Below are 27966 nucleotides of genomic sequence, written 5' to 3'. Positions count from 1 at the left end.
AGTTAACAGAAGAAGGTTTTTAGATGAAGTTCAGGGAATGCAAGCCAGAGCGTGGTGAAACTGTTTTTTCAGTTTATGGCAAGGCTGGACAGGTATTTCAGTCGATGGACAGAGATGGCAGAAGTTGACAATACGTTTGAAATGCTCAAAGACCTTATGATCAGAGAACAGTTCATCCAAACCTGTTCCAAGGACCTTGCTTTATTCTTAAAGGAAAGAGTTGCAAAGTCGAGAGCTGAGATTACACAGTTGGCAGAACAATATATTGAAGCTCATGGCGGCTCTATCACATCTAACAGGATGAATAGAAGTAATTTGTCATGCAGCAAGGAGCTACAGCCTTCGACCAAGGTTCAGCCAGTGTCTCAGCCTACACAAAGAGAAAAGCCAGCTTTTAAGAAGCCCATATGTTTCATATGTAATAAGGAAGGTCATATAGCACGAGAATGCAGAGACCTATCCAAGAGGAAAGTAAGCGGTGCAGCTTTAGCTAGTAGGGGATCCTGTGAGGAAAGACAGAGAAATAGGCATGGAACACAAGAGTCTACACCTAAAGATTGGAGAAAGGAAGGCCAAGCGCAGAAAGACAGACAGTCGGATGAAAGGAAAGTTGCAGCCTCAGTTGTAGCAATATCATTAGATGACGAACGGTTAAAAGACTGCATAGAAGATGGAAGACTTATGTTAGCACATGGAAAATCCATTTCGGTTATAGCAAGCACCTGTACCATTGATTCAACAAACGGTGAAAGGAACTTGATATTGAAGAAAGGATATATTGGTGATAAAGAAGTTCAAGTTTTGAAGATACAGGTGTGAATTGCAGCTGTCAGAAAGATCACGTATCAGAGAATCAAATGTTGGATAAGACGTATCTTATGGTTGCGATTGATGGACGTTCAAGGACAGTTCCAGCAGCAATGATACAGGTTGATACACCATATTTTAAAGGTGAAATTGAGGCAATGGTTGTGCCAAATATGATATGCGATTTGATAATCGGAAATATAAAAGGAGTTTCAGATAAACCAGACATAAACTGGAGAATCCGAGATGAAAGACAGCCTTCATCCGGCGAAAATATTGCTGCCACTGGGATGACGGAAACCCAGCATGCAATAAATGTAGAAATTACGGAACCCTCTGAGGTTTGCGAAGTCAAAGAGCAAACGTTTAATATTGAGCAAATGAAGATTGCTCAGAAAGATGATGAGACGTTAAAGAAACTTTGGACTTATGCTAAGGATAAAGCGAAACTGAAAACAAAGAGAGGTTTCAGGTTTCATTATGAAGTGAGGAAAAACGTTTTATATAGAATTTTCGAGAAGAAGAAGGGCAGAGTTGTTAAACAGATAGTAGTCCCAACCCAGTTTAGGAGAAGTGTTATGATATTAGCTCATAAGTCAATAGCCAGGGGACACATATCAGCTAAAGAGACACTTGATAAAATACGAACGAGTTTTCACTGGCCAGGCATCACAAATGAAGTAACAAGGTTTTGCCGGTCATGCGATGTATGCCAAAAAGTAAAGACTGACATGTCATCAAAGAGTAGTGATGATAGGTATGGTTTGCAAGAACATAGGCATTATGATAGAACAGAAAGAAACTGGAGACAATCAGATGACAGACCAGGATCACGTTGGCATAACAGAAAGGGTATATATGATAGAGGTATTAACAGACGAGATGTTAGGGTTTATGAAGGCCATTGCCCAAATAAATCTGACCATAAGAAGTCATGGAGACAAAATGACATGAGAAATGATCTCAGAAAAGGGTTTATACGTAGGTCTGACGGGAGTTATCATGTAAAAGGAGGTTTTGGTGAAAACAATTATTATGTCAACAGAAAAGATGACAAGTACTCTCACAATCAGAGAAACAAATGAACATCATTCATGAAGAATGATGATAGGAAATTAAAAGGTCAGGAGATTAACGTTGTATGATATTCTTGAGATCATATACTATTTGTTGAGTCTTTTAGAGATGTTTGATCTTTGATACTGATTTTATCAGTATAATAGTGAATGTATGTTAATAATAGCAGTGATACCTGATTTGTAAAAATCGAGAAATAGTAAAAAGAAAAGGAGATTTTGTTTTGTACACAAATTATGCCTAAGTGTTTGAAAAACTAAAGTATTTTCTTGAGAAGGGGCTATTGTCAGAATAATTTGTATATTTAATATATTGATAACGTAACACATAAGCACAGATAGTGCTTGACTCCCTTTTCATGCTATCATTGCTATAATTATTGTTGAATTGCTGTTAATAAATAGAATTTGGGTCATTTATGGCTGATTTGGGTTATTATATGGATGGCTGGGTCCCTGCTTCGCACATTATGTCATATACAAAAGTTAAAAGGGAACCAGATAGTTTAATAGAGCAGGTACTCGTTGTAAGACGTTGTGTTTAAATTTGGACCAATCAGAAACAAGTTCTAAAATAGCACGTCTGCTAGGTTATAAATAGGTAGATGGATGACAGAAGAATTCATTCGTATCCAGCGGTTGAAGAAGACACATCGAGGATTCAACTAATAATTTATCCCAGTACCTAAGAAGGAGACTATTGCAGTCACCCTGTCAGGGCGGATAAATTATTAAAAAGAAACTTTGGAAGTCTAGACTAAAGAAGAGTAGCAGAATTTCGATAAGGTTTTCGAGCTATAGGGCCAGCGCATAGGAGCTTTACCTTAAAGGTAATTGAATGCTATAGACGATAGCAATATATAGGCTGAGCATCGGAAGCTGAGACAGAGACCCAGAGTTTGGTAATCTACTGAGATAGTAGGAGGGTTCCAGCTTATAGACGATTCAGCATTATTGGCGAAGTACAGCCAAGGCATCGGGATATACCTATATGGTAGTGAATGCTATATATGATAGCATATAGGCCTGAGCATCCAGAATCAGGGCATTCATATAGATTTGAGAGGACAGAGGCCGAGCATCTATGCGATAGGACTCGTATGTTGTTGATTCAAAGACATTGTCTGACGGAACTTCAACAAAAAGACCAGTCAAGTATAGAGTCTCCAGCCTATAGAGTTTGAGCTAATTGAAAATTGTTAGTTTAAAACATTTAGTGATTTGCCTGATCCCTGAAATGTCTAGCTCATAATTAAAATCATTTACGAATCATTGGTACACGAATCATTTAGGCAAGGTAGCCAGAGGAAAATTCTATATCTAGATATTTGGTCTCACCACTTTACGTTTTAACAAAGGACATTCTACATCGTTGTCAGCTAGTCTAAGACATAGTCACCTTAGCGATGGACCCAAACCCTTGTTCAAGATACTAAAGGCGTAGGCACTTCCCTGGGTCATATAACCAGTATCCTGACAACACGCCTAGCTCAAAAAGTATTTGATATAGATTCAAGAAACCTTGCATGAGTTTTTATCATGATATGAACTTGCGCACCTCCTATTTTTCATTGGGTCCGCCCCCTATTTTCAGAGTTATGGCCCCTGAAATAGTAAAAAATGCACATTTTCACCTTGCGACATGCCTAGCTCAAAAAGTATTTGATATAGATTCATGAAACCTTGCATGAGTCTTAACCATGATATGAACTTGCGCACCTCCTATTTTTCATCTGGCTCCGCCCCCTATTTTCAGAGTTATGGCCCCTGAAATAGTCAAAAATGCACATTTTCACCTTGTGACATGCCTAGCTCAAAAAGTATTTGATATAGATTCATGAAACCTTGCATGAGTCTTAATCATGATATGAACTTGCGCCCCTCCTATTTTTCATCTGGCTCCGCCCCCTATTTTCAGAGTTATGGCCCCTGAAATAGTCAAAAATGTACATTTTCACCTTGTGACACGCCTAGCTCAAAAAGTATTTGATATAGATTCATGAAACCTTGCATGAGTTTTAATCATGATATGAACTTGCGCACCTCCTATTTTTCATTTGAGTCTGCCCCCTATTTTCAGAGTTATGGCCCCTGAAATTGTCAAGAATGCACATTTTCACCTTGTGACACGCCTAGCTCAAAAAATATTTGATATAGATTCATGAAACCTTGCATGAGTTTTAATCATGATATGAACTTGAGCACCTTCTATTTTTCATTTGGGTCCGCCCCCTATTTTTAGAGTTATGGCCCCTGAAATAGTCAAAAATGTACATTTTCACCTTGTGACGCACCTAGCTCAAAAAGTATTTAATATAAATGGTTAAAATCTTGCATAAGTCTTTATCATGATATAAACTTGCACACCTCTAATATTTTGGCAGGCTCCACCCCCTATTTTTAAAGTTATGGCCCCTGAAATAGTAAAAATATGCACTTTTTCACCTAATTATGTGCCTAGCTCAAAAAGTATTAGATGTAAATTCAGGAAACCTTGCTGGAGTCTTTATCGTTATGTTACCTTGCACAATTGGCATTCTTTTTTATGAATCTTAGTTCTTATTACAGAGTTATGGCCCTTGAAATAGCCAAAATAGTGGATTTTTTGTTTGTGATGCTCATAGCTCAAAAAGGATATGGCCTAGAATAATGAATCCTTTTCATAAAATGTTTGTTGAGGCTATATCCCATTAAGACTGCAAACATTTGAATTATTGCCCCATATCTTTGACAAATGAACCAGTGGGGGGCACACCCTGTGTCCTACAGACACATTCTAGTTTGATTTTGCTTCCAAAAGATCTTGTTGTAGATTTGGTTAAAACTCAACCAAGAGCAGCAAACACCTCTTAGATTTACAATATAATGAAATATGTCATAATATTTATGTGCATTAAATGTTATCTTTCTTTTAAGCATTTAATACTGACATAATAAGTTTTCAAATTAGACTTTCACCTGTGGTTAACTTCAGTGGTAATGCTAACTTCATAATTCTTTTTGTAAATTTTTGAATTGTAGGAATAAAACTACTTCTTGTACTGTAGTACATATCATGCACAAGAGTTCCAGGCAGCCATATTTCTTGATATGTTAACTTAATTCCGCATTTTAAAAGTAGAGGTCATGTAGATATTTCTCTTTTCGTAATAGTATTATAAAGTGGTCTTTTTATTTTTTCAGACTCGTATTTTGCTGACTTTGAGATATGGAGGAACAAGCAGCCACCCTCCTAGTACGCCATTTGCCAAGTGAACTTGAGGATCAAGAGAAAATAGATCTGCTATGTCACTTTGGAGCCCAAGCTGTTAGACCTATGGGTACAAAGGGTCCAATGAAACATGCAGCTTTTGCTAGATTTTCAAACCATGAGTCAGCAGAAAAGTGCCTTAAAAGACTGCATCAGTTAGAGGTATTAGGCCACAAACTGGTTGTACAGTTTGCTCAGTCTCAACATGAAAAATATTTTCCGTCTGAAAGTGCAGGAACCAAATCAAAATCAAAAGAAAAAGATGAATCTATTTCAGAAGGTGACGTTTTATGTATGTCAGAACAGTCTGTTACAAAGACGGTTGAAGATGCCTTTAGGAAACATAATATACCATACCCAAAGAAGCCAACATTGTACTACATGTACCCTCCACCAACAGTGTCTACCTTAACAAACATTGCCAATGCTTTAGCTTCACATCCGAAGTTCTACACCCAAGTTCTTCATTTGATGAACAAAATGAATTTGCCCTGTCCATTTGGACCAGTAACCGCATCTCCACCTTTGGCTTTAGATAGAGCTAGATATATGGCACATGAGAAGACAGTGGGAAAAGGTACAAGTTATTCTGCTTCTGACGGAGACATTGAAGAGGTACAGATGGAATACTCAAGTACAGAAGAGTCAGAAATTGAATCTGACACTGAAAGCAAGAAAGTTAAAAACCTACAGTCTGATCAAGAAACTGGCATACGGAAGGTTATGAAGAGACCAAGGAAGAAAATGAAACTTGTCCAGCCAGATATGTCAATGATTGTAAAACCAGCTTCTGTTCAAAATCCTAGTGAACTGTTTGAAGCAACAAGTCTGAAGACTGCACAGATCCAGTTTAATATATCAGAGACAGACATTATGAAACAATTACATACAGCAAGTAGAGACACAGGACAAGAGACCCAGGAGAATTTTAATGTATCAGAAGGTGGATTTGGAAAGGTGGAGCCACAGAAATCAAAAGCTGAAGTTGAAGTAAAAAAACCTGATGTAAATTACAAGATAGACCACAATGCATTCCTAACCAAGAGGCAAATAGAAGAAGGGAGATTAAAGAAAGATCAAATTAAAGATTTCTCAGTGTTTAAAAATTACTCAGCAGGTGAACCTACAAGCAGGTTATACATAAAGAATTTGACAAAGCACACAACAGAGCAAGACTTACTAAATGTTTTTGGTTTGTTTGTTGATTGGTCACAAGACTTGGCATGCGATACATTCGATATAAGACTGATGAAGGAGGGGAGAATGAAAGGGCAAGCATTTATCACTCTACCAAATGAAAAAGAAGCAAAAGAAATTGTGAAGGAATGCAATGGTTTTATTCTGAATAATAAACCAATTGTGATTCAGTTTGCACGCTCAGCAAAGGCAAAACAAGTTGATAAGCCTATAGATGAGACAAGTATACAATAAGCAGTGCAAAAGGCTGCATTGTGACAAATACTGTACATTGATGATTGATGTTTTATTGTAGGGCTGGGATGATTTCAAAACTTCGAAACCGGTTAATCGTTTGTATGAAATCGAATCGAACCGGTTAATCAGCCACCATATTGAAAATGCTGTTTTCTTTCCTGACGACCGTATCAAGGTACTTCCTGCAGCTGACTTCATTAGGAACTAACTGACTATATTGTTTGAAAGCAGTGTGATAATAAGTCATATTTTGGTATATTTTATTTAGCTACGCTTGTAAGTTACTCAATCTTGCACTTTTTAGTAGAGACAAGCTATGAACATAAAATTATTGAAGGTTATGTCAAATAGAAATCTGGATATGGAACATTTTCGCACTTCCTCTTGTCAGGGGCAGACAACTCATATTATGGATATTTTCAGCAAATTTCATTTTAAATCGTCATATATTTCGCTCAGTTTTAAATAAAAATTAAGGATTTTTTGGATTGAAGTGTTTTGTGTTAATATCTTTCTATTTATAGTAATAAATGCATCTTTGCTTTCAAGTTTATTCATGCACAACGACTTCCATTTTTTTAACAAAAACGCTCATAGTAGTTATATTTTTTAATGAAACCTGACAAAATTGTTATATAATTTATCTTTATAGGAATGCTAAATTAAAACAATATAAATAAATCATATATTTCAGAAAAAGACAAAAATCTTTCATTCTGATTTATATACAGCTATTGGTCCTTCCTTTTTAGCTCACCAGAGCCAAAGGCTCAGGGTCAGCTATTCTGATCACTCACCGTCCGGCGTCCGTTGTCCATAAACTTTTACTTTTAAACGACATCTCCTCGTAAACCGCTAGGCCAATTTCATCCAAACTTCACAGGAATGTTCCTTGGGTGAAGCTCTACAAAAAATGTTCAAAGAATTGAATTCCATGCAGAACTCTGGTTGCCATGGCAGCCGAAATGAAAAACTTTAAAAATCTTCTTCTCAAAAACCAGAAGCCCTAGAGCTTAGATATTTGGTGTGAAGCATTACCTAATGGACCTCTACCAAGTTTTTTTCAAATCATGACCCTGGAGTCAAACTGACCTCGCCCCAGGGGTCACTTGATTTTACATAGGAAAATCTTAAAAAATCTTCTTCTCAAAAACCAGAAGCCCTAGAGCTTAGATATTTGACATGTAGCATTGCCTAGTGGACCTTTACTAAAATTATTCAAATCATGACCCCGGGGTCAAAATTGACCCCGCCCCAGGGGTCACTTGATTTTACTTAGGAAAATCTTCAAAATTTTTCTAAAAATCAACCAGAAGGCCTAGAGCTTAGATATTTCACATGTAGCATTGCCTAGTGGACCTCTACAAAATTTGTTCAAATCATGACCCCTGGGGTCAAAATTGACCCCGCCCCAGGGGCCACTTGATCTTACATAGGAAAATCTTCAAAATTTTTCTAAAAATAAACCAGAAGGATAGAGCTTAGATATTTCACATGTAGCATTGCCTAGTGGACCTGTACAAAATTTGTTCAAATCATGACCCCCGGGGTCAAAATTGACCCCGCCCCAGGGGTCACTTGATTTTACATAGGAAAATCTTCAAAAAATTTCTAAAAATAAACCAGAAGGCCTAGATCTTAGATATTTGACATGTAGCATTGCCTAGTAGATTTCTACAAAATTTGTTCAAGTCATGATCCCCGAGATAAAATTGACCCCGCCCATGGGGTTACTTGATTTTACATAGAAAAATCTTCAAAATGTTCTAAAAATAAACCAGACGGCCTAGAGCTTAGATATTTCACATGTAGCATCGCATAGTGGACCTCTACAAAATTTGTTCAAATCATGACCCCTGGGGTCAAAATTGACCCCGCCCCAGGGGTCACTTGATTTTACATAGGAAAATCTTCAAAAATTTTCTAAAAATAAACCAGAAGGCCTAGATCTTAGATATTTGACATGTAGCATTGCCTAGTAGACTTCTACAAAAAAATTTCAAATCATGTACCCTGGGGTCAAATTGACCCCGCCCCATGGGGTTACTTGACTATACATAGAAAAATCTTCAAAATTTTCTAAAAATAAACCAAAAGGCCTAGAGCTTAGATATTTCACATGTAGCATTGCCTAGTAGACTTCTACAAAAAAAATTAAAATTATGTACCCTGGGGTCAAATTGACCCCGCCCCATGGGGTTACTTGACTATACATAGAAAAATCTTCAAAATTTTCTAAAAATAAATCAAAAGGCCTAGAGCTTAGATATTTCACATGTAGCATTGCCTAGGGGACCTCTACAAAATTTGGGGGCCTCCGTGGCCGAGTGGTTAGAATCGTTGACTTCAAACCATTTGCCCCTCATCGATGTGGGTTCGAAACCTCATTTGGGGCATAGAATTCTTCACGTGAGGAAGCCATCCAGCTGGCTTACGGAAGGTCGGTGGTTCTACCCAGGTGCCCGCTCGTGATGAAATTGTGCACGGAGGGGCTTCCTCCACCATTAAAGCTGGAAAGTCGCCATTCGAACTTGACCTAAAGATCATCAAGATTAACATTCTGACTAAGTTTCATGAAGATGTAGTCATAAATGTGGCCTCTAGAGCGTTAAGAAGCTTTTCCTTTGATTTGACCTAGTTTTTGGCCCCACCTGACCCAGATTGGAACGTTACCTACAGATCATCAAGATTAACATTCTGACCAAGTTTCATTAAGAAATGATCATAAATGTGTCCTCTACAGTGTTAACTAGCTTTTCCTTTGATTTGACCTGATGACCTAGTTTTTGATTCTACATGACTCAGATTCAAACTGGACCTTGAGATCATCAAGATTAACATTCTGACCAAGTTTCATGAAGATACATCATAAATGTGGCCTCTACAGTGTTAAGAAGCTTTTCCTTTGATTTGACCTGGTGACCTAGTTTTTGACCCCAGATGACCCAATATCAAACCTGCCCAAGATTTTATTGAGGGTAAATTCTGACCAAGTTTCATTAAGATTAGGCCAAAATTGTGACCTCTAGAGTGTTAACAAGCTTTTCCTTTGATTTGACCTGTTGACCTAGTTTTTGACCCCAGATAACCCAATATCAAACTTGTCCAAGATTTTATTGAGGGTAACATTCTGACCAAGTTTCATTAAGATTGGGCCAAAATTGTGACCTCTAGAGTGTTAACAAGCATTTCCTTTGATTTGACCTGGTGACCTTGTTTTTGACCCAAGATGACCCAATATCGAACTCGTCCAAGATCTTATTGAGGGTAATTATTGAGGGTAACATTCTGACCAAGTTTCATTAAGATTGGGCCAAAATTTTGACCTCTAGTATGTTAACAAGCTTTTCCTCTGATTTGACCTGGTGACCTAGTTTTTGACCCTAGATGACCCAATGTTGAACTCCTCCAAGATCTTATTGAGTGTAACATTCTGACCAAGTTTCATTAAGATTGGGCCAAAATTGTGACCTCTAGCATGTTAACAAGCTTTTCCTTTGATCTGACCTGGTGACCTAGTTTTTGGTCCCAGATGACCCAATATCGAACTCATCCAAGACTTTATTGAGAGTAACATTCTGAACAAGTTTCATAAAGATTGGGCCAAAATTGTGACCTCTAAAGTGTTAACAGTCAAATTGTTGACAACGATGACGGACGGACGACAACGGACACAGGGCGATCACAAAAGCTCACTTTTGAGCACCTTGTGCTCAGGTGAGCTAAAAAAAATGGGGGGGTGGGGGGGGGAGAATGGCGGTGGGGGTGTAATGTAGATTGTTGCTATGATAGGATACAATAGAGCAAGAATCTAAACGAAAAAAAAAATTGGGTGGGGGGGGGGGGGGGGGGTTAATGGGTGGGAGAGAGAATGTAATGAAGATTGTTGGCATCTGCACATCGTTTCATCACTACCTGCCTATATATTCCAAGTTTCAAGTCAATACCTTTAATTGTTTTTAGCTCATCTGATTTTTTGAAAAAAAATGATGAGTTATTGTCATCACTTGAGCGGGCGTCGGCGTCGGCGTCGGCGTCTGCGTCGGCGTTGCCTGGTTAAGTTTTATGTTTAGGTCAGCTTTTCTCCTAAACTATCAAAGCTATTGCTTTGAAACTTGGAATACTTGTTCACCATCATAAGCTGACCCTGTATAGCAAGAAACATAACTCCAACTTGCTTTTTGCAAGATTTATGGCCCCTTTTGTACTTAGAAAATATCAGATTTCTTGGTTAAGTTTTATGTTTAGGTCAATTTTTCTCCTAAACTATCAAAGCTATTGCTTTGAAACTTGGAATACTTGTTCACCATCATAAGCAGACCCTGTACATCAAGAAACATAACTCCATCTTGCTTTTTGCAAGAATTATTGCCCCTTTTGGCATACATGTGATAAGTTCAGAATCCCAAAACTGGAGGTTTGCCATTTTTCAGCTGGAGTTGGGGTCTCAAAACTGGAGGTTTTTTATCGACATAAATTAAGCACACGGACACAAAACTTGGTGATAAAATCCAAAATTTTAGGCCACAAAATAACACATAAGTCTACACCAGAAGAAACAACTGATCCTCATAATTCTTGATTTGAATTTTGACAGAGTTATGCCACTTTTTAACTTACATTTTTTGGTTAAAGTTTTATATAATGTCCAATATATCTGTTACATTCAAAGCTATTGACTATTATGCCCCTTTTACTAGCAAAGCTTTACATGCCCCTTTTACCGGCAAAGCTTTAATTCAGAGTCAATCACGAGAAAAGTCGAGCATGCTGTTTACAGAGTTAAACAGATTAAATTTGTTGAAACAAAGTCTCAATTTAGGTCTGGAATGGTGGTGAACATGCATTAACATTATTCTACTCGAGGACTGAAGAAAAAAACGAAGCCCTAAATTGGTTCTGAACAAACCCATAAATTATGTAAATCCTTACCCCACCCACTTTCGTATGAAATACTGATAATGATTTTGACATGAAAAACAGAAAACAGAAATGCATCAAATGTATTTACCTTACAAAAATATTGTAGATTGATGTAATCATACAAATGAGTGTATGTTTTCATCCAATTTTCAATGAAATAAGTCCGATTTATTAGCAAATTAATTTGGTAAACATTGCAAGAAAATGGCGTAACTGCATAAGGGGAAATAACATTCATGTTCTAAAAATAGTACTGGGTTGGTTTTTCCAACAATTATTTATGTGATTTTATTTTCTTTGAATAATCAAAAATTCATCTCAGCTGGGAATTATTCTTGTGACTTGGAGTTTTTTTGCTTCACATTGGTAAAAAAATGGAGCCTAATTGGCATTGAGAATGGGTTGATATTCGGCCCCATGAGACAGGTGGAAAAGGCCCTGTTGTCTAATCCTTATCAAAACAATTAATCATGTTATCAAAATTCACCTGTGGAAAAACAACTCTTTCCTCCAGTACGTGTCAAACATGTATAATACACAACAGTCGGTGACACTTTGATTTACTGTGTAAACATGATTGGCACTCCTCGTAATATCAACCAAGTCATAATTTATTGATTTTTTTTTGTTGAAAAGCGGGAGAATTATGGTTTTAGTCGGGAGACGGGAGGCAAGGTGTAAAAATCGGGATTTTGACCCTCCCGCGCGGGAGATCACATGTATGCTTTTGGACTTAGAAAATCAGTTTTCTTGGTTAAGTTTTATGTTTAGGTCAGCTTTAATCCTAAACTATCAAAGCTATTGCTTTAAAACTTGCAACACTTGGTCACCATCATAGGCTGACCCTGTACAGCAAGAAACATAACTCCATCCTGCTTTTTGCAAGATTTATGGCCCCTTTTGGACTTAGAAAATATCAGATTTCTTGGTTAAGTTTTATGTTTAGGTAAACTTTTCTCTTAAACTATCAAAGCTATTGCTTTGAAACTTGGTAACACTTGTTCACCATCATAAGCTGACCTGTACAGCAAGCAACATAACTCCATCTGCTTTTTGCAAAAATTATTGCCCCTTTTGGACTTAGAAAAATCATTTTCTTGGTTGAATATTATGTTTAAGTCAACTTTTCTCATAAACTATCAAAGCTATTGCTTTAAAACTTGCAACAGTTTTTCACCATCATAAGTGGACACTGTACATCAAGAAACATAACTCTATCCTGCTTTTTGCAAGAATGATGGCCCTTTTTAGACTTAGAAAATCATGGGTAGGACAATATTTCTATTATACAAAAAAAATCAGATGAGCGTCAGCACCCGCAAGGCGGTGCTCTTGTTTTAGTTATGCTCTGGACAAGAATATGATTGGCAGATTTGACCTTGCTGTGACCTTGACCATTTACCTGCCACCCAGGTTCATGCACTCTGCACTTCGTCTTATCACCGCCTACCTACATCCCATACCTTGAAAGGTTATCAAGTTATACACTATTATGATGGAAAAATTTGACCTTTGAGCTCAATTTGTGACCTTGACCTTAAACCAACAAGTTCATGTGCGCTACTCATTGTCTCATCACCATCTACCTACATGGTCCTGTTTGGCGCGATAAAACCTATACTGTGTTGGTGCGCCGTAAAACCCAAATAAATAAATAAATAACATGGCTAAAAATATACAAAAATCTCTACCTTCCTACCACTCCCAAAAATCTGATTCAGAGCACTACAGACACACAATTTTTTATGATAGACCAATGTAACAAGGATTTATTCTTAGTGTTAATAATTTTAGTGAAAATGGGCCGAGTTGTTGACAATGGTACGAGTTGGATCGGGATGAACTGAATATAAATGCCGGGAACCAGTATATGTAGAAGGATCTAGACTGGTCCCCTGCCTACTTTGCCATTGGGAACCATTACAGGGAACCAGGGATGACATTACAGCGGAGTTGTGAAATTAGATAATAAATGCTGTATTTAAGACGTATAAGGAGCTTGAAACCAAATTATTTTATTAATTTTTCAAGAACCATGTACAAGTTTTGTGTTAGGTGTGTTGACAATGAGGAAAGTATACAGATTTCGGTAGAATACGCGTTCAACGGTGGAGCGAGTAGGATTTATAATGCCTGTAGACCAAAGAAAGAAAACGTTGAAAATTCTTTGACACGTTTAGCACAGAATATAAATAAACGAGTAAATAAGAAGAAAAAGAAGACCGATAATGAAGTTAATCAGGTGGTTTTAGAATTGTTTCAGAATGATGGAGTAACTAAAATTGCTGACACTGTTACTGCACAATGTGGTTTTAGTCAGGGTAATGTTATTCATATAGCAGACACAAAATATACGGTAGATGTTAATCCACCAAGTTGTCTTGGTATCTTTATTCCCCAGTCAATTATGGTTGGATTTCCTTTGTTTCCTCAAGTGGACATAGAATTCTGTAGTCTAGAGGATTCCTCATTTCTATGGGAAAAGGTAAAATACGCTGAAAGAGAAGGAAATTCTGCTCAAGAATGCAACTCAAGAAAACGTGATCCTGCAATGGTTATAGAGAGAAGGGAGATTTGTCAAAATTTGTTATATACGCCTACAAATGATGACATTGGATACTGCCTGTCTGTCACGTGTATTCCCAGATCGGGTGAAAGATCAGGGAAATCTGTTACAGTAGAATCTAGATATGAAGTCACAGCAGGACCTGGTTTGTGCCCATTTGAAACGAGACATCTCTACACACAGAAGACAACACAGCCAGAGGAGTATGACTTTATTCATGATTAAAGAATGAAACAAAATTGACATCTTTTACTAGCTAGGTTTCAAATGTACACTTATAAAAATGATTTCAGTTGAAAGTCATGGACAGAAGATAATCAATATTTACAACTTAATTTCTTTTTATGTTGTTTATTTTACATTAATAATGGTTTTACCGTCCACCCTATGCTTCTTCATTTAAATGTTACTCAATGAAGCCAAAAAACACAACAACAACAACTACGTTAAATTGATTTATTGAATTGATATTCCCATTTTTGATGATACCTTTGTACTGCTAATATTTGTGATGGTGTAAACTTTTTTGTGTATGTAATTTTATCATATATTTTTCTTTCAGAATTCGCGTGATATCGTATAATATTTTAGCAGATATTTATGCAGATCAGGATTACTCCAGAGATGTGTTATATCCATATTGTCCTGCGTATGCTCTCAACATAGACTACAGAAAACATCTTATCATCAAGGAATTAAAAGGTATTACATCAAAGTTGAGAATAGTGTAGAATTGTTTTTCTTCTTTCGAGGGATGTTTGAAAAGAAATGAATGTCTTCGCGTTTTTTAATCTTAGATAAAGGATTTGAACTGAATAAAAGTTTTGTTTGCCAACTGACCCGCAACTTTAGACCAAACTTGAATATTAATATTGTCATGTTAGAAAAAGTAAACAGCAGGGGTTTTTTTCTTGCTAATTTGGGAACATAGCCTATACCCCAAAAATTGGGAATTTTGACACGTAAATGTTCTGAATTGGGAAACATTTAGTCCCATAGGATATAGTAAGGATGTGTTTAAGCACATTCTCATACACTTCTTTCACATTTTACAACCTTTTTTTAACATACTGCCATTACAAAATTGTCCATAATTTGGTCAAAGTTTGTGCAATTTTGATGATTTTTTTTTTCAGAATGTAGATTGGGAATTTTTGCACTCATTTTGGGATAAATATATACTTTTTTGCATTGGGAATATAGCCCTATAACGGCTATAAAAACGGTCAAAAAAACCCTGAACAGTTGGCAGTTACTTGCGGAGAACAGGTTTGTACTGGTACAGAATGCAGGAACACTGGTTAGGTTAACTGCCCGTCGTTACATAATTGAAATACTGTTGAAAAACGGCCTTAAACACAAAACAAACAAAATTTAAAATCATCTACACAATGATCTTGTCATTGCCTGAAATAATCTAATTCGGTCTTTGATTTATGCATAAAAGGGCCTCAAAGTTTCTGTTGCATGTATCTTTTAAAGTATATTTTTCCTGGGGTCATGAAATGGGAATGTAATTCAGCATGTGAAGTTATGCATCTGTGGTATTAATTGGGATTTCACTTAGCAAGACAAGAGTTATGGCCCTTGACTTTCACATAAAAGAGTGTAAAAACTTGTGTCGCATATTTCTCAAAGAGAATTTGACCTAGTCATGAGACATTAGAATCAGGATGTGAAGTTGTGACCTGGGGTTTTGTTTGGAATTTTATTCACTGAGCCAAACCACAGTTATGGCCCTTGACTGCATAACAGCTAGTATCTTGAAAAATATATGACTTCAGAGTTGTGAAACTTCATAGGAATATTCAGCATGTTAAATTGTGCACTAATGATTTTGTTTTGGATTTCAGTCTGCAAGACCAGAGTTATGACCCTTGACTTAGTCAAAAGTATGCAGTGATCCAGAGTCATGGAACCTTATAGAAATGTTGTTTAGCATGTGAAGATGTGCACTTTGGATTTTCTTTGTGATTTAACCATCCCAGCTTCCCATTAAAACTCCCTACCACTTTCTTCCCCACCTCCACAATTTTTTTAAAAAAAAATGAAAAACCCCAAATTGTTCCAGTTTCTTTTATCTTGTGTTATTTGATGATATTTTGAAATACCATACCCCACCCTTCCCTTCTTCCTGAGGACTACACCCCCATCCAAGGTAATATGAGAGTTTACTTATTTTTGTATTGTCAACTAGAAATATATAACCATATAGTGACAGGAAGTGGGGGCACCAGTTTGGACACATAATTATCTAGTTTGATGAAGGGTTTGTTCAAAATGCCTAAATATGAGATAATAGATTTAATTCTTACATACATTATATGAAGTTATAACTACAAAACTTCCAGTTATTCAATGTGTTTTATTTTATAATTTTAGGCTACAATGGTGATATTATTTGTCTGCAGGAGGTGGATTCAAAAGTATACCAAGGAGACCTGCTGACAGCAATGGAGATAATGGGGTTTGAGGGGGTTTTCAAAGAAAAAGGAGGGGAAGTTAGAGAAGGCTCCGCAGTTTTCTTTAGGAAGTCTAAATTTAGGTAATTTTTATTTTTATTGTAGTTTATGTTTTCACAAACAGTTTACTTAACAGAATTTCTACATATGATATAGTGTGGCAATTAAAGGGACATAATGGACAGGACTGTCTTGACGAGATGGATGGCTACATGGTAGTCAGTTTTACTCTACCCTGTTTCACATCCAATTTTACTGATACAGCTCGTAAGTTTTGAACTCTAGTAAGGTGTGTTACATACTACAAGGTTGATTTTAAGCAGTTAAGCTAAATGACTGTTTAAATATGATTATTCTCTTATTAGCTCATCTGATTTTTTAAAAACATCTGCGAGGTATTGTGGTCAGTTGATCGTTGGCGTCGGCATTGGTTAGAATTTTTAAGTCCACCTTCTCTCAAACACTGTAAAAGCTACAGTTTTAAAACTTAGCACGCTTGTTTATCATCATTAGGGGACTATGTAGGCCAGGGGCCAATAACTGATATGCATTTTGTCAGAATTATGGCCCTTTTTGTACATAGAAAATTTGAGTTTCTTGGTTAAAATTTTTTAGGTCCACCTTTTCTCAAAAACTGTAACACCTACAGCTTTGAAACTTTGCACACTTGTTTATCATCTTTAGGGGACTATGTAGGCCAGGGCCCATAACTTATATGCATTTTGTCAGAATTATGGCCCTTTTTGTTCTTAGAAAATTTGAGTTTCTTGGTTAAAACTTTTGTTCAGGTCACCTTTTCTCAAAAATTATAAAAGTTACAGCTTTGAAACTTTGCACGCTTGTTTATCATCATAAGGGGACTATGCAGAACCATAACTTTAAGTTATAACCTGCATTTTGTCAGAATTATGGCCCTTTTTGTACTTAGAAAATCTGAACTATAACTCTTTTCTTACATATTGTCCAGCACTTGCAGAGTGAGACGAACGATGGCACCTGTAGGCGGTGCTCCTGTTCTCTTTGAAGCGGCTTTTGTTAACTAACAGCTGAGAATAACATAGGGGTTTATGGATTATAAGGAGGGTAGGATTTAAGTTACAAAATGTATTCATTTACCTGTAAGAACAAACAACTTCTAGGTCTTGCTGACTGAATATTGACTAACCATGATAGTCCATGATCAATAGTCTACTTATTCATAATCAGCACTGAGAGTTTCTGCTTTATATTGTTGTTTCTTGCATACCAGACGGGGATTTCCGGTATTTTAGCGGTGCTGGAAAAATCCATCTTACACCACGGGGTGTAAGATGACTCTCGTGCAGTAAATGACATATTACGAACTACATGTATGTAGAAGACTTATGTAGTAATTCATATTTTATTTCAAAAAACGAAATAAAAATCCAATACCTTGACAATTCCTCTTTGTTCCTGATAGTATATTTCTCGATTCAAAACACGTTATTTTATCAAAAATGCATAATGTTACGCTGCAACTGATAAAACAAAACCAGAACTAAACATTGTTATTTGTCTTTGAAATGTCATGACGTCTTTCCTGTTTACGGACGTTTGTTTCCCACGCTTTGTTTAAATACGCTGCTATAAAAAATAGTTTAAAAAGAAAGCCGTTCGACTATTTTATTTTTTATTATTATTATTTGAAATCGGTATGCAAGAAAAAGATTCTGTCACTGGTTATAGGTGCAGATGGAAATATCTGGCTATCTGGTAACTGTTTAGGCGGTAACTCGGCAGACGTTATCTTGAGAAGTAGTTTGGTTACAGGTAGCTTCATTGTTTTCAGATTGGTGGCCGAATATGGTGAACAGATAAAAGATATTTTAGAGACCAACTCATTATGTGCAGACATTATCAAGAAAACATATGCAGTTCCAGCTTTAAAAGAAGTGTTTCAAACAAGGACAACTGTATTACATGTGCGTACATATTTAAGCCCTTCTTCACCTTTGAACTGGGGTGTAGTACTCGGCTTTTATGAGTAAATGCTCAGATTTTGACTCAACTATTCAAAGAATAGTCCAAGCTACTGTACTAACTCTGACGTCGGTGTCACACTTTGCTTACAGGTTTTCATGCATCATTGAAAGGCTTATAGCTTTGAAACTTATTGTTTTCTTTTTCAAGGTCAGTTACCAACCTCACTGAGTCAAGTCCCATATCTCTGAAATGTATTTTGGCCAAATTATGCCCCCTTTTGACTTAGGAAACTTTAAGTTTTGCATGCATGTTACTATCTCCAAAACTATGCAGATATTGAATTGAAACCACATATGTCTCCGGGGTTATAAAACTAGGTGATAGCACCAAGTCCCATAACTCTGTCATGCATTTTGGCCAAATTATACCCCCGCTCCCTTATCTTTTTTCTTTTTCTAGGTCAATAACCAACCTCACTGGGTCCAGACCCATAACTCTGACATGTATTTTGGCCAAATTATGCCCCCTATTTGACTTAAAAAATCCTGGTTAAAGTTTTGCATGCATATGATATTACTATCTCCAAAACTAATGCAGATATTTAATTGAAACTTAACGTGTCTTCAGGGTTTAATATAAAACTAGGTGATGGCATCAAGTTCCATAACTTTGACATTGTATTTGACCAAATTATGCCCCCTTTTGGAATTGGAAAATTCTGGTTAAAGTTTTGCATGCAAGTTACTATCTCCAAAACTAATGAGGATATGTAGATATTTTAACATAAAGGGTAATATTCCTGCTTCTGGGACAACAATTCGAATAGTGGAGCATTGGCTGTTATTTGTTTTGGCAACAGCAGATGGTCATGTTTCCTTTCTGACGAGTTTGCCCCCAAAATAAGAAAATGACATGGTTGTGTGTATTGGTGTATTGATTGAAATCTGACATTGTATTTTTAGATAGTAGCTGTAGAGCCAGTAGATGATCCAGGGAAGATATTGTTAGTTGCAAACACACACTTGTACTTCCACCCTGACGCAGGTCATATAAGAATGATTCAAATTCTTGTTTCTATGAGATATATAGAGTCACTGCTTCAACATTACAAAAAGCAGGTATGTTTACATTGGTTATATATCATATATGTAAAGGGTTCATTGGTTTGCCTTTCAACATAACTGTTTCAGTTTTGACCAAGCAGGATTAAACAAGGTCTGACCAAGCAGGATTAAACAAGGTCTGACCAAGCAGGATTAAACAAGGTTTATGTTACAGTGTTTGTATTGTGACCTTGAATACTGAAGCTTTGACAAGTTCACAGAGTTAGACCTAAACTTATGTGGTTGACTGTATGTTTTGTTGAGGAAAAATGTTGATTGGTTATACATGTAGATGTGTTAGAGAGAGGCATGTTTTGTTGAGGAAAAATGTTGATTGTTTATACATGGTGATGTGTTAGGGAGAGGCATAATTTGTTGAAGAAAAAGGTTGATTGTGTATAGATGTGTGTTAGGGAGAGGCATGTTTTGTTGAAGAAAAAGGTTGATTTGTATAGATGTGCTTTAGGGAGAGGCATGCTTTGTTGAAGAAAAATGTTGATGTGTATAGATGTGCTTTAGGGAGAGGCATGCTTTGTTGAAGAAAAATGTTGATGTGTATAGATGTGCTTTAGGGAGGGGCATGCTTTGTTGAAGAAAAATGTTGATGTGTATAGATGTGTGTTAGAGAGGCATGTTTTCTTGAAGAAAAAGGTTGATGTGTATAGATGTGCTTTAGGGAGAGGCATGCTTTGTTGAAGAAAAAGGTTGATGTATATAGATGTGCATTAGGGAGAGGCATGTTTTCTTGAAGAAAAAGGTTTATGTGTATAGATGTGCTTTAGGGAGAGGCATGTTTTGTTGAAGAAAAATGTTGATGTGTATAGATGTGTGTTAGGGAGAGGCATGCTTTGTTGAAGAAAAATGTTGATGTGTATAGATGTGCTTTAGAGAGAGGCATGCTTTGTTGAAGAAAAAGGTTGATGTGTATAGATGTGCTTTAGGGAGAGGCATGCTTTGTTGAAGAAAAGGGTTGATGTGTATAGATGTGCTTTAGGGAGAGGCATGCTTTGTTGAAGAAAAATGTTGATGTGTATAGATGTGTGTTAGGGAGAGGCATGCTTTGTTGAAGAAAAATGTTGATGTGTATAGATGTGCTTTAGGGAGAGGCATGCTTTGTTGAAGAAAAAGGTTTATGTTTATAGATGTGCTTTAGGGAGAGGCATGCTTTGTTGAAGAAAAAGGTTTATGTGTATAGATGTGCTTTAGGGAGAGGCATGCTTTGTTGAAGAAAAATGTTGATGTGTATAGATGTGTGTTAGAGAGGCATGTTTTCTTGAAGAAAAAGGTTGATGTGTATAGATGTGCGTTAGGGAGAGTCATGTTTTGTTGAAGAAAAAGGTTGATGTATATAGATGTGCGTTAGGGAGAGGCATGTTTTCTTGAAGAAAAAGGTTTATGTGTATAGATGTGCTTTAGGGAGAGGCATGTTTTGTTGAAGAAAAATGTTGATGTGTATAGATGTGTGTTAGGGAGAGGCATGCTTTGTTGAAGAAAAATGTTGATGTGTATAGATGTGCTTTAGGGAGAGGCATGCTTTGTTGAAGAAAAAGGTTGATGTGTATAGATGTGCTTTAGGGAGAGGCATGCTTTGTTGAAGAAAAATGTTGATGTGTATAGATATGTGTTAGAGAGGCATGCTTTGTTGAAGAAGGGTCATGAAACATTGCAGGAGTATTCAGCATATGAAGTATTGTACCTTGGGATTTGTTTGGGATTTCTGTCAATCAGACTAGAGTTATAGCCCTTGATTTATTAAAAAATATGCATAAAGGGCATACAAGTTTGTATCACATGTATCTCAAAAAGTATTTGTGTCATAAAACATTAGAAGATTGTTATACATGAATAGTATGTGAATTTGTGCTCCTGAGTTTTGTTTTGGATTTTACTTTGCAAGACCAGAGTTATGCCCCTTGACTTAGTTAAAAATAGACACAAAGGGCTTAAAAGTCTGTGTCCCATGTATCTCAAAAATGACCTGACTTAGAGTCTTAAACATTAGAGGATTGTTATGTAGCATGTGAAGTTGTGCACCTTATGTTCTGTTTTGGATTTCACTCAACCTGACCAGAATTATGGTTGTTAATATAGTGAAAAAATACACATAAAATGCTTTTAATTTGTGCTGCATATATCTTCAAAAATATTTTGTCTAGAAACTGTGTACAGCGACAGGATGCGGGCTCCAGTGTTCTAAGGACACACATCTTGTACATGTATACTGATAGGATTTATATGAAAGCATCTTTGCATTACTTCTTCTGTTTCTTTTTATCATATATTTAAGAATGTATTGAGTCACCTTTAGTAATAGCTGTAGTTGTTTCAGAACAAGGATCACCTCTAATACTTTGCAAACTTGTCACTTTTCAAGCGTAGATGAGATGTGACTCGGGAATATTATTATTTATATTTTCTGTTTTCAGAAACCTAGTTTGATATTTTGTGGAGATTTCAACAGCACTCCTCATAGAGCAATATATGAATTTATGACAACAAAGTCAGTGAAAGAAGACAATATAGACTGGAAAGATGGTAATTTTTAGATTTCTTCTGTATCAAAGGATTTGATAATAGCTTAATAGCTGTTGCATCTAAGGTTATTGTACTCTAGCATCACCCCCCACCCATCCCACAAGTTTTTTTTTCATTTTTATTTTCCATCAATATGTGAAATCTAGGTCAAGTTTGAATTTGGGTCATCTGTTGCTTTTAAGATCAATAGGTTTAAGGTTAAGGATGCAGCAGCCTGAATGATCCCTCTCTGTTTCTCTCTCTATAAATTACAGAAAAAATTAGAGAACAGTTTCTTCAGTCACACTTTCAGCACAATTATTCCAGATGTTCCTCAGGTGAGTGACCTAGGACCATTTGGTCCTCTTGTTATTACTACACATAAATGTTTCTATGATTAGACTATTTGTAGCACACACGACCCATGGTTGTCCATCAGAGGTCAAGGTCACTATTGAAGGTCAAGTTAAAATTCTGCACAGTAACATTTCTGTGCATTTATGGGTTATCTTAATACTGCACACAAATGTTCCCTATGATGAGACAATGTGTCATGTACATGATCGATGCTTGTAGGTCAGGGTCACTATTGAAATTTAAGTAAAAATAGTTTTTGTTTCTTAGCTATAGACCTTGAAGCATTTTTAGTCTTAACACTGTTGCCAACAGCCGCATTGACAAGGGACAAACACAAAGTTTTATACTGGTAGGGGACTTCTGTTCTGCCACTGCAGTACTCGATCGCTTGTTTTATGCATGTATCTCACAAAGTATTTGGCTTAGAGTCATAAAACATTAGGGGATTGTCACATAGCATGTGAAATTGCGCACTGGGTGTTCTGTTTGGGATCTCTCTTAACCAGACCAGAGAAATCTTCCTTGACTTCATGAAAAATACACATAATGGTCTTTAAAGTTTGCGTTGCATATCTCAACAAATATTTATGTCTCGATTTATGTCTTCGAAGAAGGTGGGGCATATTGTTTTGCAGATGTCAGTTGGTCAGTCAGTCTGTCTGTAGACCTATCCGTTTCCAGATGATAACTTAAGTTGGGCCTAAGATCCTGAAAGTTGATAGGGTGGTTGGTAATGACCAGCAGATGACCCCTATTGATTTTGAGGTCAGTAGGTCAAAGGTCAAGGTCACTTTGACCCAGAACAGTAGAACATTTTTTGCTAAATAACTAGAGAATGCTTTGGCCTAAGATCACGTTTGATATGCAGTTTACTTATGACTGGTTAATGACCCATAATTATTGATTTGAGGTCAGTATCAGGTCAAACGTCTTGTGCACAGTGACCAAATAATTTCTGTTCGTTGTGCAATAAGTGAATGCATCAAGGGGGGCATTTCGTGTTCTATGAGCTCTTGTTCACTTAGAGTCATCATTGAACCATGCAGGAAAATTATCCAGCATGTGATTTTGTGCACCCTAGTTTTTTTATTTCACTTTGCAGATCCTTTACTTAGTCAAAAAACAAGTTTGTGTCCCAAATGCAATGTCAAGGTGTTATTCTATGTTGTCAAGATAAATGATGGTGTGAAATTGACCTCCAGTTCTAGTTCCTTTGGCCTACAAGCATGAAATTTTAATACCTAAGTTTAGTATAGTTTCCTATTAATAACGTGAGCCAACACATAAAAACACCATTTCATGATACCATGTGACGACTTTTCAAACCACATTGGTTAATTGGTCAGTAGGTTAAAGTTATAGTAGCCTTGAAACTAAAAATCATTTCTTGTCACTGGTGCGAGACAGGTTTGTATCTACTTTTCATGGCATTACTTGTGTTATTTAATTAATGGAAAGTAGATACTATTTCATTTCCTCTTCTCCTAGTAGGGCTCTACCCATAGTCTCTCTTTTGCTTAATGAAGTATGTTGCAGTATATTCTATAAACAAACTGGTAAGAATGTCACCTGACATATTTATAGTCATAAGAGAGAACTAGTCAGATAGATAGATTTATTCAGGTATAAGATCATATATACAATCTAAAATTACAAATATCGCATTAAGTAAGACAAGTTTTGTAAGATATTTAAAACTACCGTAGTGAACAAATTCCAAAACTAACATGTGACTTACATTCACATAATATTGCTTAAACATAGATAAAGAATACAAATAGATAGTTTGATAAAAGTTATAAAAAGACAATGATTTAATACTAATAAAAATCATAAAAAAGTTATTTCAAGTTTAGTCATGCTTCCTAAATTATTCTCTGCTGATCTTATACCAAGGATAACCCATGAAAGTAGCTTGAAGAGCACTTATTTCCAATGGGGTCCTCTAAAGTGATAAATACTTCTGATATGGTTTCCATTTTAAGCCTTAAAAGCAGTGCCAGATTTATCATATAGTTCGAAGTATTTGTTTTTCAGGTGGAGATGATCAGTTTGTTCCAGAGATGAATTTCTCCCACAGTCTCAACATAGACAGTGGATGTGGGCTGGTTGCCTATACTAACTATACCTCAGGATTTAATGGACACCTAGACTATATTTACTATGATAAAGACAGTTTTGATGTGGCTCAAATTATTCCACCACCGGAGCATAAAGAAGTGGAGTTTCACACTGCATTGCCCAGTATTGTGTTTCCATCAGACCATATAGCCCAAGTCTGTGACCTTAGATGGAAGACTTTACAAACATAAACAGTCATATGTTACACATGTAAGAAGCTAGTTTTGGTGACAGATAACATTCCAGAAATAAAAGAGCTGTTCAAGTCAGCTGGCAGTCCGTATCTGTAGTTTGTAATCAACAAGTCAACAAGAAAGCAAAACAATTATCTCTACTACCAAGTTATTTCACATTTAATGATTTCTTATGAGGCACTACAGTATTTGTTGCCCCTATAAAGCCCTTAAGGGAGGTACATTAGTGTATGCTTCACTCCTAGCTTGATGAGAGTGGAGTAGGACTGCAGGCCAGTCAATAGACTGAGAGTACTGGTCAGAAGTCCAGGAGGCAGTTACAGGGCACAGTTTACATAACTGTGAGAAATTCTTTTGCAGTCCAAAGTAATATAAAGTATCTTGTTTCCAGTTTTAGCTCGTCTGATTTAAAAAAGAAAATCTACAAGGTATTGTCATCACTTGATTATCGGCATTGGTTAAATTTTTTGTTAAGGTCAACCTTTTCTCAAATACTATAACAGCTGCAGCTTTGAAACTTTGCAAACTTGTTTATCATCATAAGTTGACTGTGTAAGCCAAGAAACATAACTCTGATAAGCATTAGGTAAAATGGTCCGAGAGCTCACGGACTTTTATTGCAACAATTGAGGCCAAAAGAAGTTTATACATTTTTGGAAACATTATTTCATATCCTCCATGAAAACCCATTTCTTAAGTGTCAAAGCCGTGCCTATCTACATTTTGTTCACTTATGTTTGTGATATGGGAGGTTAAACTCACTCGTAAAAATTTAGGGGGTAGGGTAAAGTTTACGCCTACCAGTTTTTTCACTGTTTAATTACAGTAGCTATTTGATTGCCAGTAAATGTATATATGTCAACCAATGTCAGCAAAAAGAAATTTATCAAAAAGGAATGTAGGGCAAACTTGATATTTAAGGTCAAATGTCAAATTTATGTACAAATCACAAAAATTGGCATATTTGAAATTTATTTTCTTCTTAAAAATTAGTTTGTTATCATAAGTCACTCAGTTTTACTTATGTAATGTGTTTATATCAGCCAAAGTCAGAAATGCAAATCTTGTTGCAAAACGTCAAAGTCGACCCTGATAATTGAAGGTCAAAGTTCATTTTCATGCAAAAATGTGAAAAATGTTACCTTTATTTTTTTAATCTGTTTGATATGTATTCACATTATTAGTCACCGAAGTTAATTTGTTTTAATGTTTGTATGTCAGGCAAAGTCAGCAGTGCAGATGTAACCCCAAAACTGCCAAGGGTAAAGCTTATATCAAAGGTCAAAGGTCAAATTTGAGTGAAAAACTGCACGAATAGCTTCCTGTTTGAAATATAAATGCTATTCCTAATCATTATTAGTAATTGCTCGTGATTTATTTTAATGTATATATGTCCCCCAATGTCAGTAATAAAGATATCGTCTGAAATCAGAAAAGTTCAAATGTGATATTAAGGGTCAAAGGTCATTTTCATGTAAAAGGAAGAAAACAATGGCTCTTTAACTTTTCTTCTTGGTGATAATATTTTGTCGATATTAGTCAACGATATCAGTTCATTTAATGTATAAATGTTAGACGATGTCTAGTATGCACATACAATTTCAAAACATTCAAGGTCAACCATAATATCAAAGGTCAAAGAAGTGAGTAAAATGTTGCAAAAATATCACCTATTTGTAATAATTTTTATTGTTTAAAAGTATTCGTTTTGTCATTTTAGTAACTGATAGTTGTTCATTGTACTGTATATATGTCAGACAATGTCATAGAAGAGAAAATAAGTCAAGGTTAAACCTGGTATTGGAGGCTAGGGGTCACTTTTGAATAAAAAATCACAACCTTTACCATATTTACTCATTACTTTGATCAAAAATAGCTTGTTGTTATAATTCACTGTTAGCAATTTACTTTAATGTATACATGTCAAGCAAGGTTAGCAATGTAGGTCTTATCCAAATAAGTCAAAGGCAAACCTATTATCAAAGGTCAAAGGTCAAATTTTTGTAATAATTCACAAAATAACAAGAATTTTGCAATGATTTTTGGTTGCGGGTTTTTCTGACTATCATAGCATCTTTATTTTATTCCGAATCACATCCAAAAGATGTTCATGTGCTACACAAATTAGTCCCATTCATGCACAGTGCGGATGAATAATCAATGAACAAGCAATTCTTATTCAACCTGTATCCACTAACACTAACCATTTAGATTATATAAGATCTATAAATGATAAGGTATTCCAGCCCATGGTTACATCACAAGCTGGGTCAGGCAGAGTTCATCTTAGATATGAGGCACATTAAATTTGTATTTGTTTCTCTTTCATGTATATTCATAGACTGGCATTTTAAACAGAAAATAAATTTGCCAAAACCCACAACCATCAGACATTTCAAGGCTTTGATTCTTTATTGTGTAGGTTATTTCTGTCACTACTAGTAAAACTGATCAGTATTCATTTTAAAATATATACAACTGACAATATCACTGTTGAAATGATAATGAAAAGTAAGTCAAGATCAAACCTGACATTAAAGGTCAAATGTCATTTTCATGTAAAAATTCAAAATACAGCATTTTTAATTCCTTCTTCGTTACAAATTATATTGTCATTTTGTTCATTGAAAGCAATTTTGTGTTATGTTTATTTGTAAATCAATGTCAGCAATGCAGATCTAATTTCAAATACAGTGATTGTTAAAGCTTATATCAAAGGTAAAAGGTGAAATTTGCGTGAAAGATCGCAAAAAGTAGCATTTTTGCAATACTTTTCATTGTTTAAAAGTATTTTGTCATTATTAATATCTTCTGGTTAATCCTTGAAGTCTCATACATGTATATATCTATATATGGGTCAATGTCTACAATGGAGATATCATAAGACATGAGTCTAGATCAGCCCAGATGTTAAAGTTTAAAATTCATTTTCGGGTAATAATTTTATTTCTTTGTTCAAACATATATTGTTACAGCTTGATGTTAATTCGTTTTAAAGTTAGCCTTTACTTCCTTACTTCCTTACTGCCTTCCATCTTTTTATGGCCGTTTTATATTTTATGATTAGATGCGGCAACGAACTGCACCGTATTCTGCAGGTCGCTGATATCTCTCCACGGCTTGGTCTCAAATGGGATGTCTGTTGGCCAAACTTTCTGGCGTGGCTTCTTCCAGATAGGAACAGCTCTGAAAAATGTGAAACGGTGTTTGTTCCT

At 36.0% G+C, this 27966-nt stretch overlaps 1 protein-coding gene across 2 annotated transcripts in view; it reads left to right on the top strand.

Annotated features, from left to right (window-relative positions):
* LOC128550621 (RNA-binding region-containing protein 3-like) overlaps positions 1-24891 on the top strand; it is a 42337-nt gene extending 17446 nt beyond the window's left edge. The window contains exons 2-8 of one of the 2 annotated variants that reach the window (XM_053529948.1): positions 13285-14259; positions 14619-14758; positions 16439-16601; positions 18329-18461; positions 19425-19580; positions 21992-22100; positions 24474-24891. In XM_053529948.1, coding sequence (XP_053385923.1) covers positions 13463-14259; positions 14619-14758; positions 16439-16601; positions 18329-18461; positions 19425-19580; positions 21992-22100; positions 24474-24748 — 1773 coding nt within the window. In that variant the 5' untranslated portion in view covers positions 13285-13462 and the 3' untranslated portion in view covers positions 24749-24891. Of the gene's footprint in view, positions 1-5066; positions 7288-13284; positions 14260-14618; positions 14759-16438; positions 16602-18328; positions 18462-19424; positions 19581-21991; positions 22101-24473 lie in introns of those variants that run through there. The other variant, XM_053529949.1, reaches the window with a different exon arrangement.
* The last annotated feature ends 3075 nt before the right edge of the window (positions 24892-27966 follow it).

Source organism: Mercenaria mercenaria, chromosome 18 (assembly GCF_021730395.1).
Source record: "Mercenaria mercenaria strain notata chromosome 18, MADL_Memer_1, whole genome shotgun sequence".
Classification (NCBI taxonomy): domain Eukaryota; kingdom Metazoa; phylum Mollusca; class Bivalvia; order Venerida; family Veneridae; genus Mercenaria; species Mercenaria mercenaria.
Note: the sequence above shows the minus strand (reverse complement) of the source record. Positions and strands in the feature narration are given on the sequence as shown.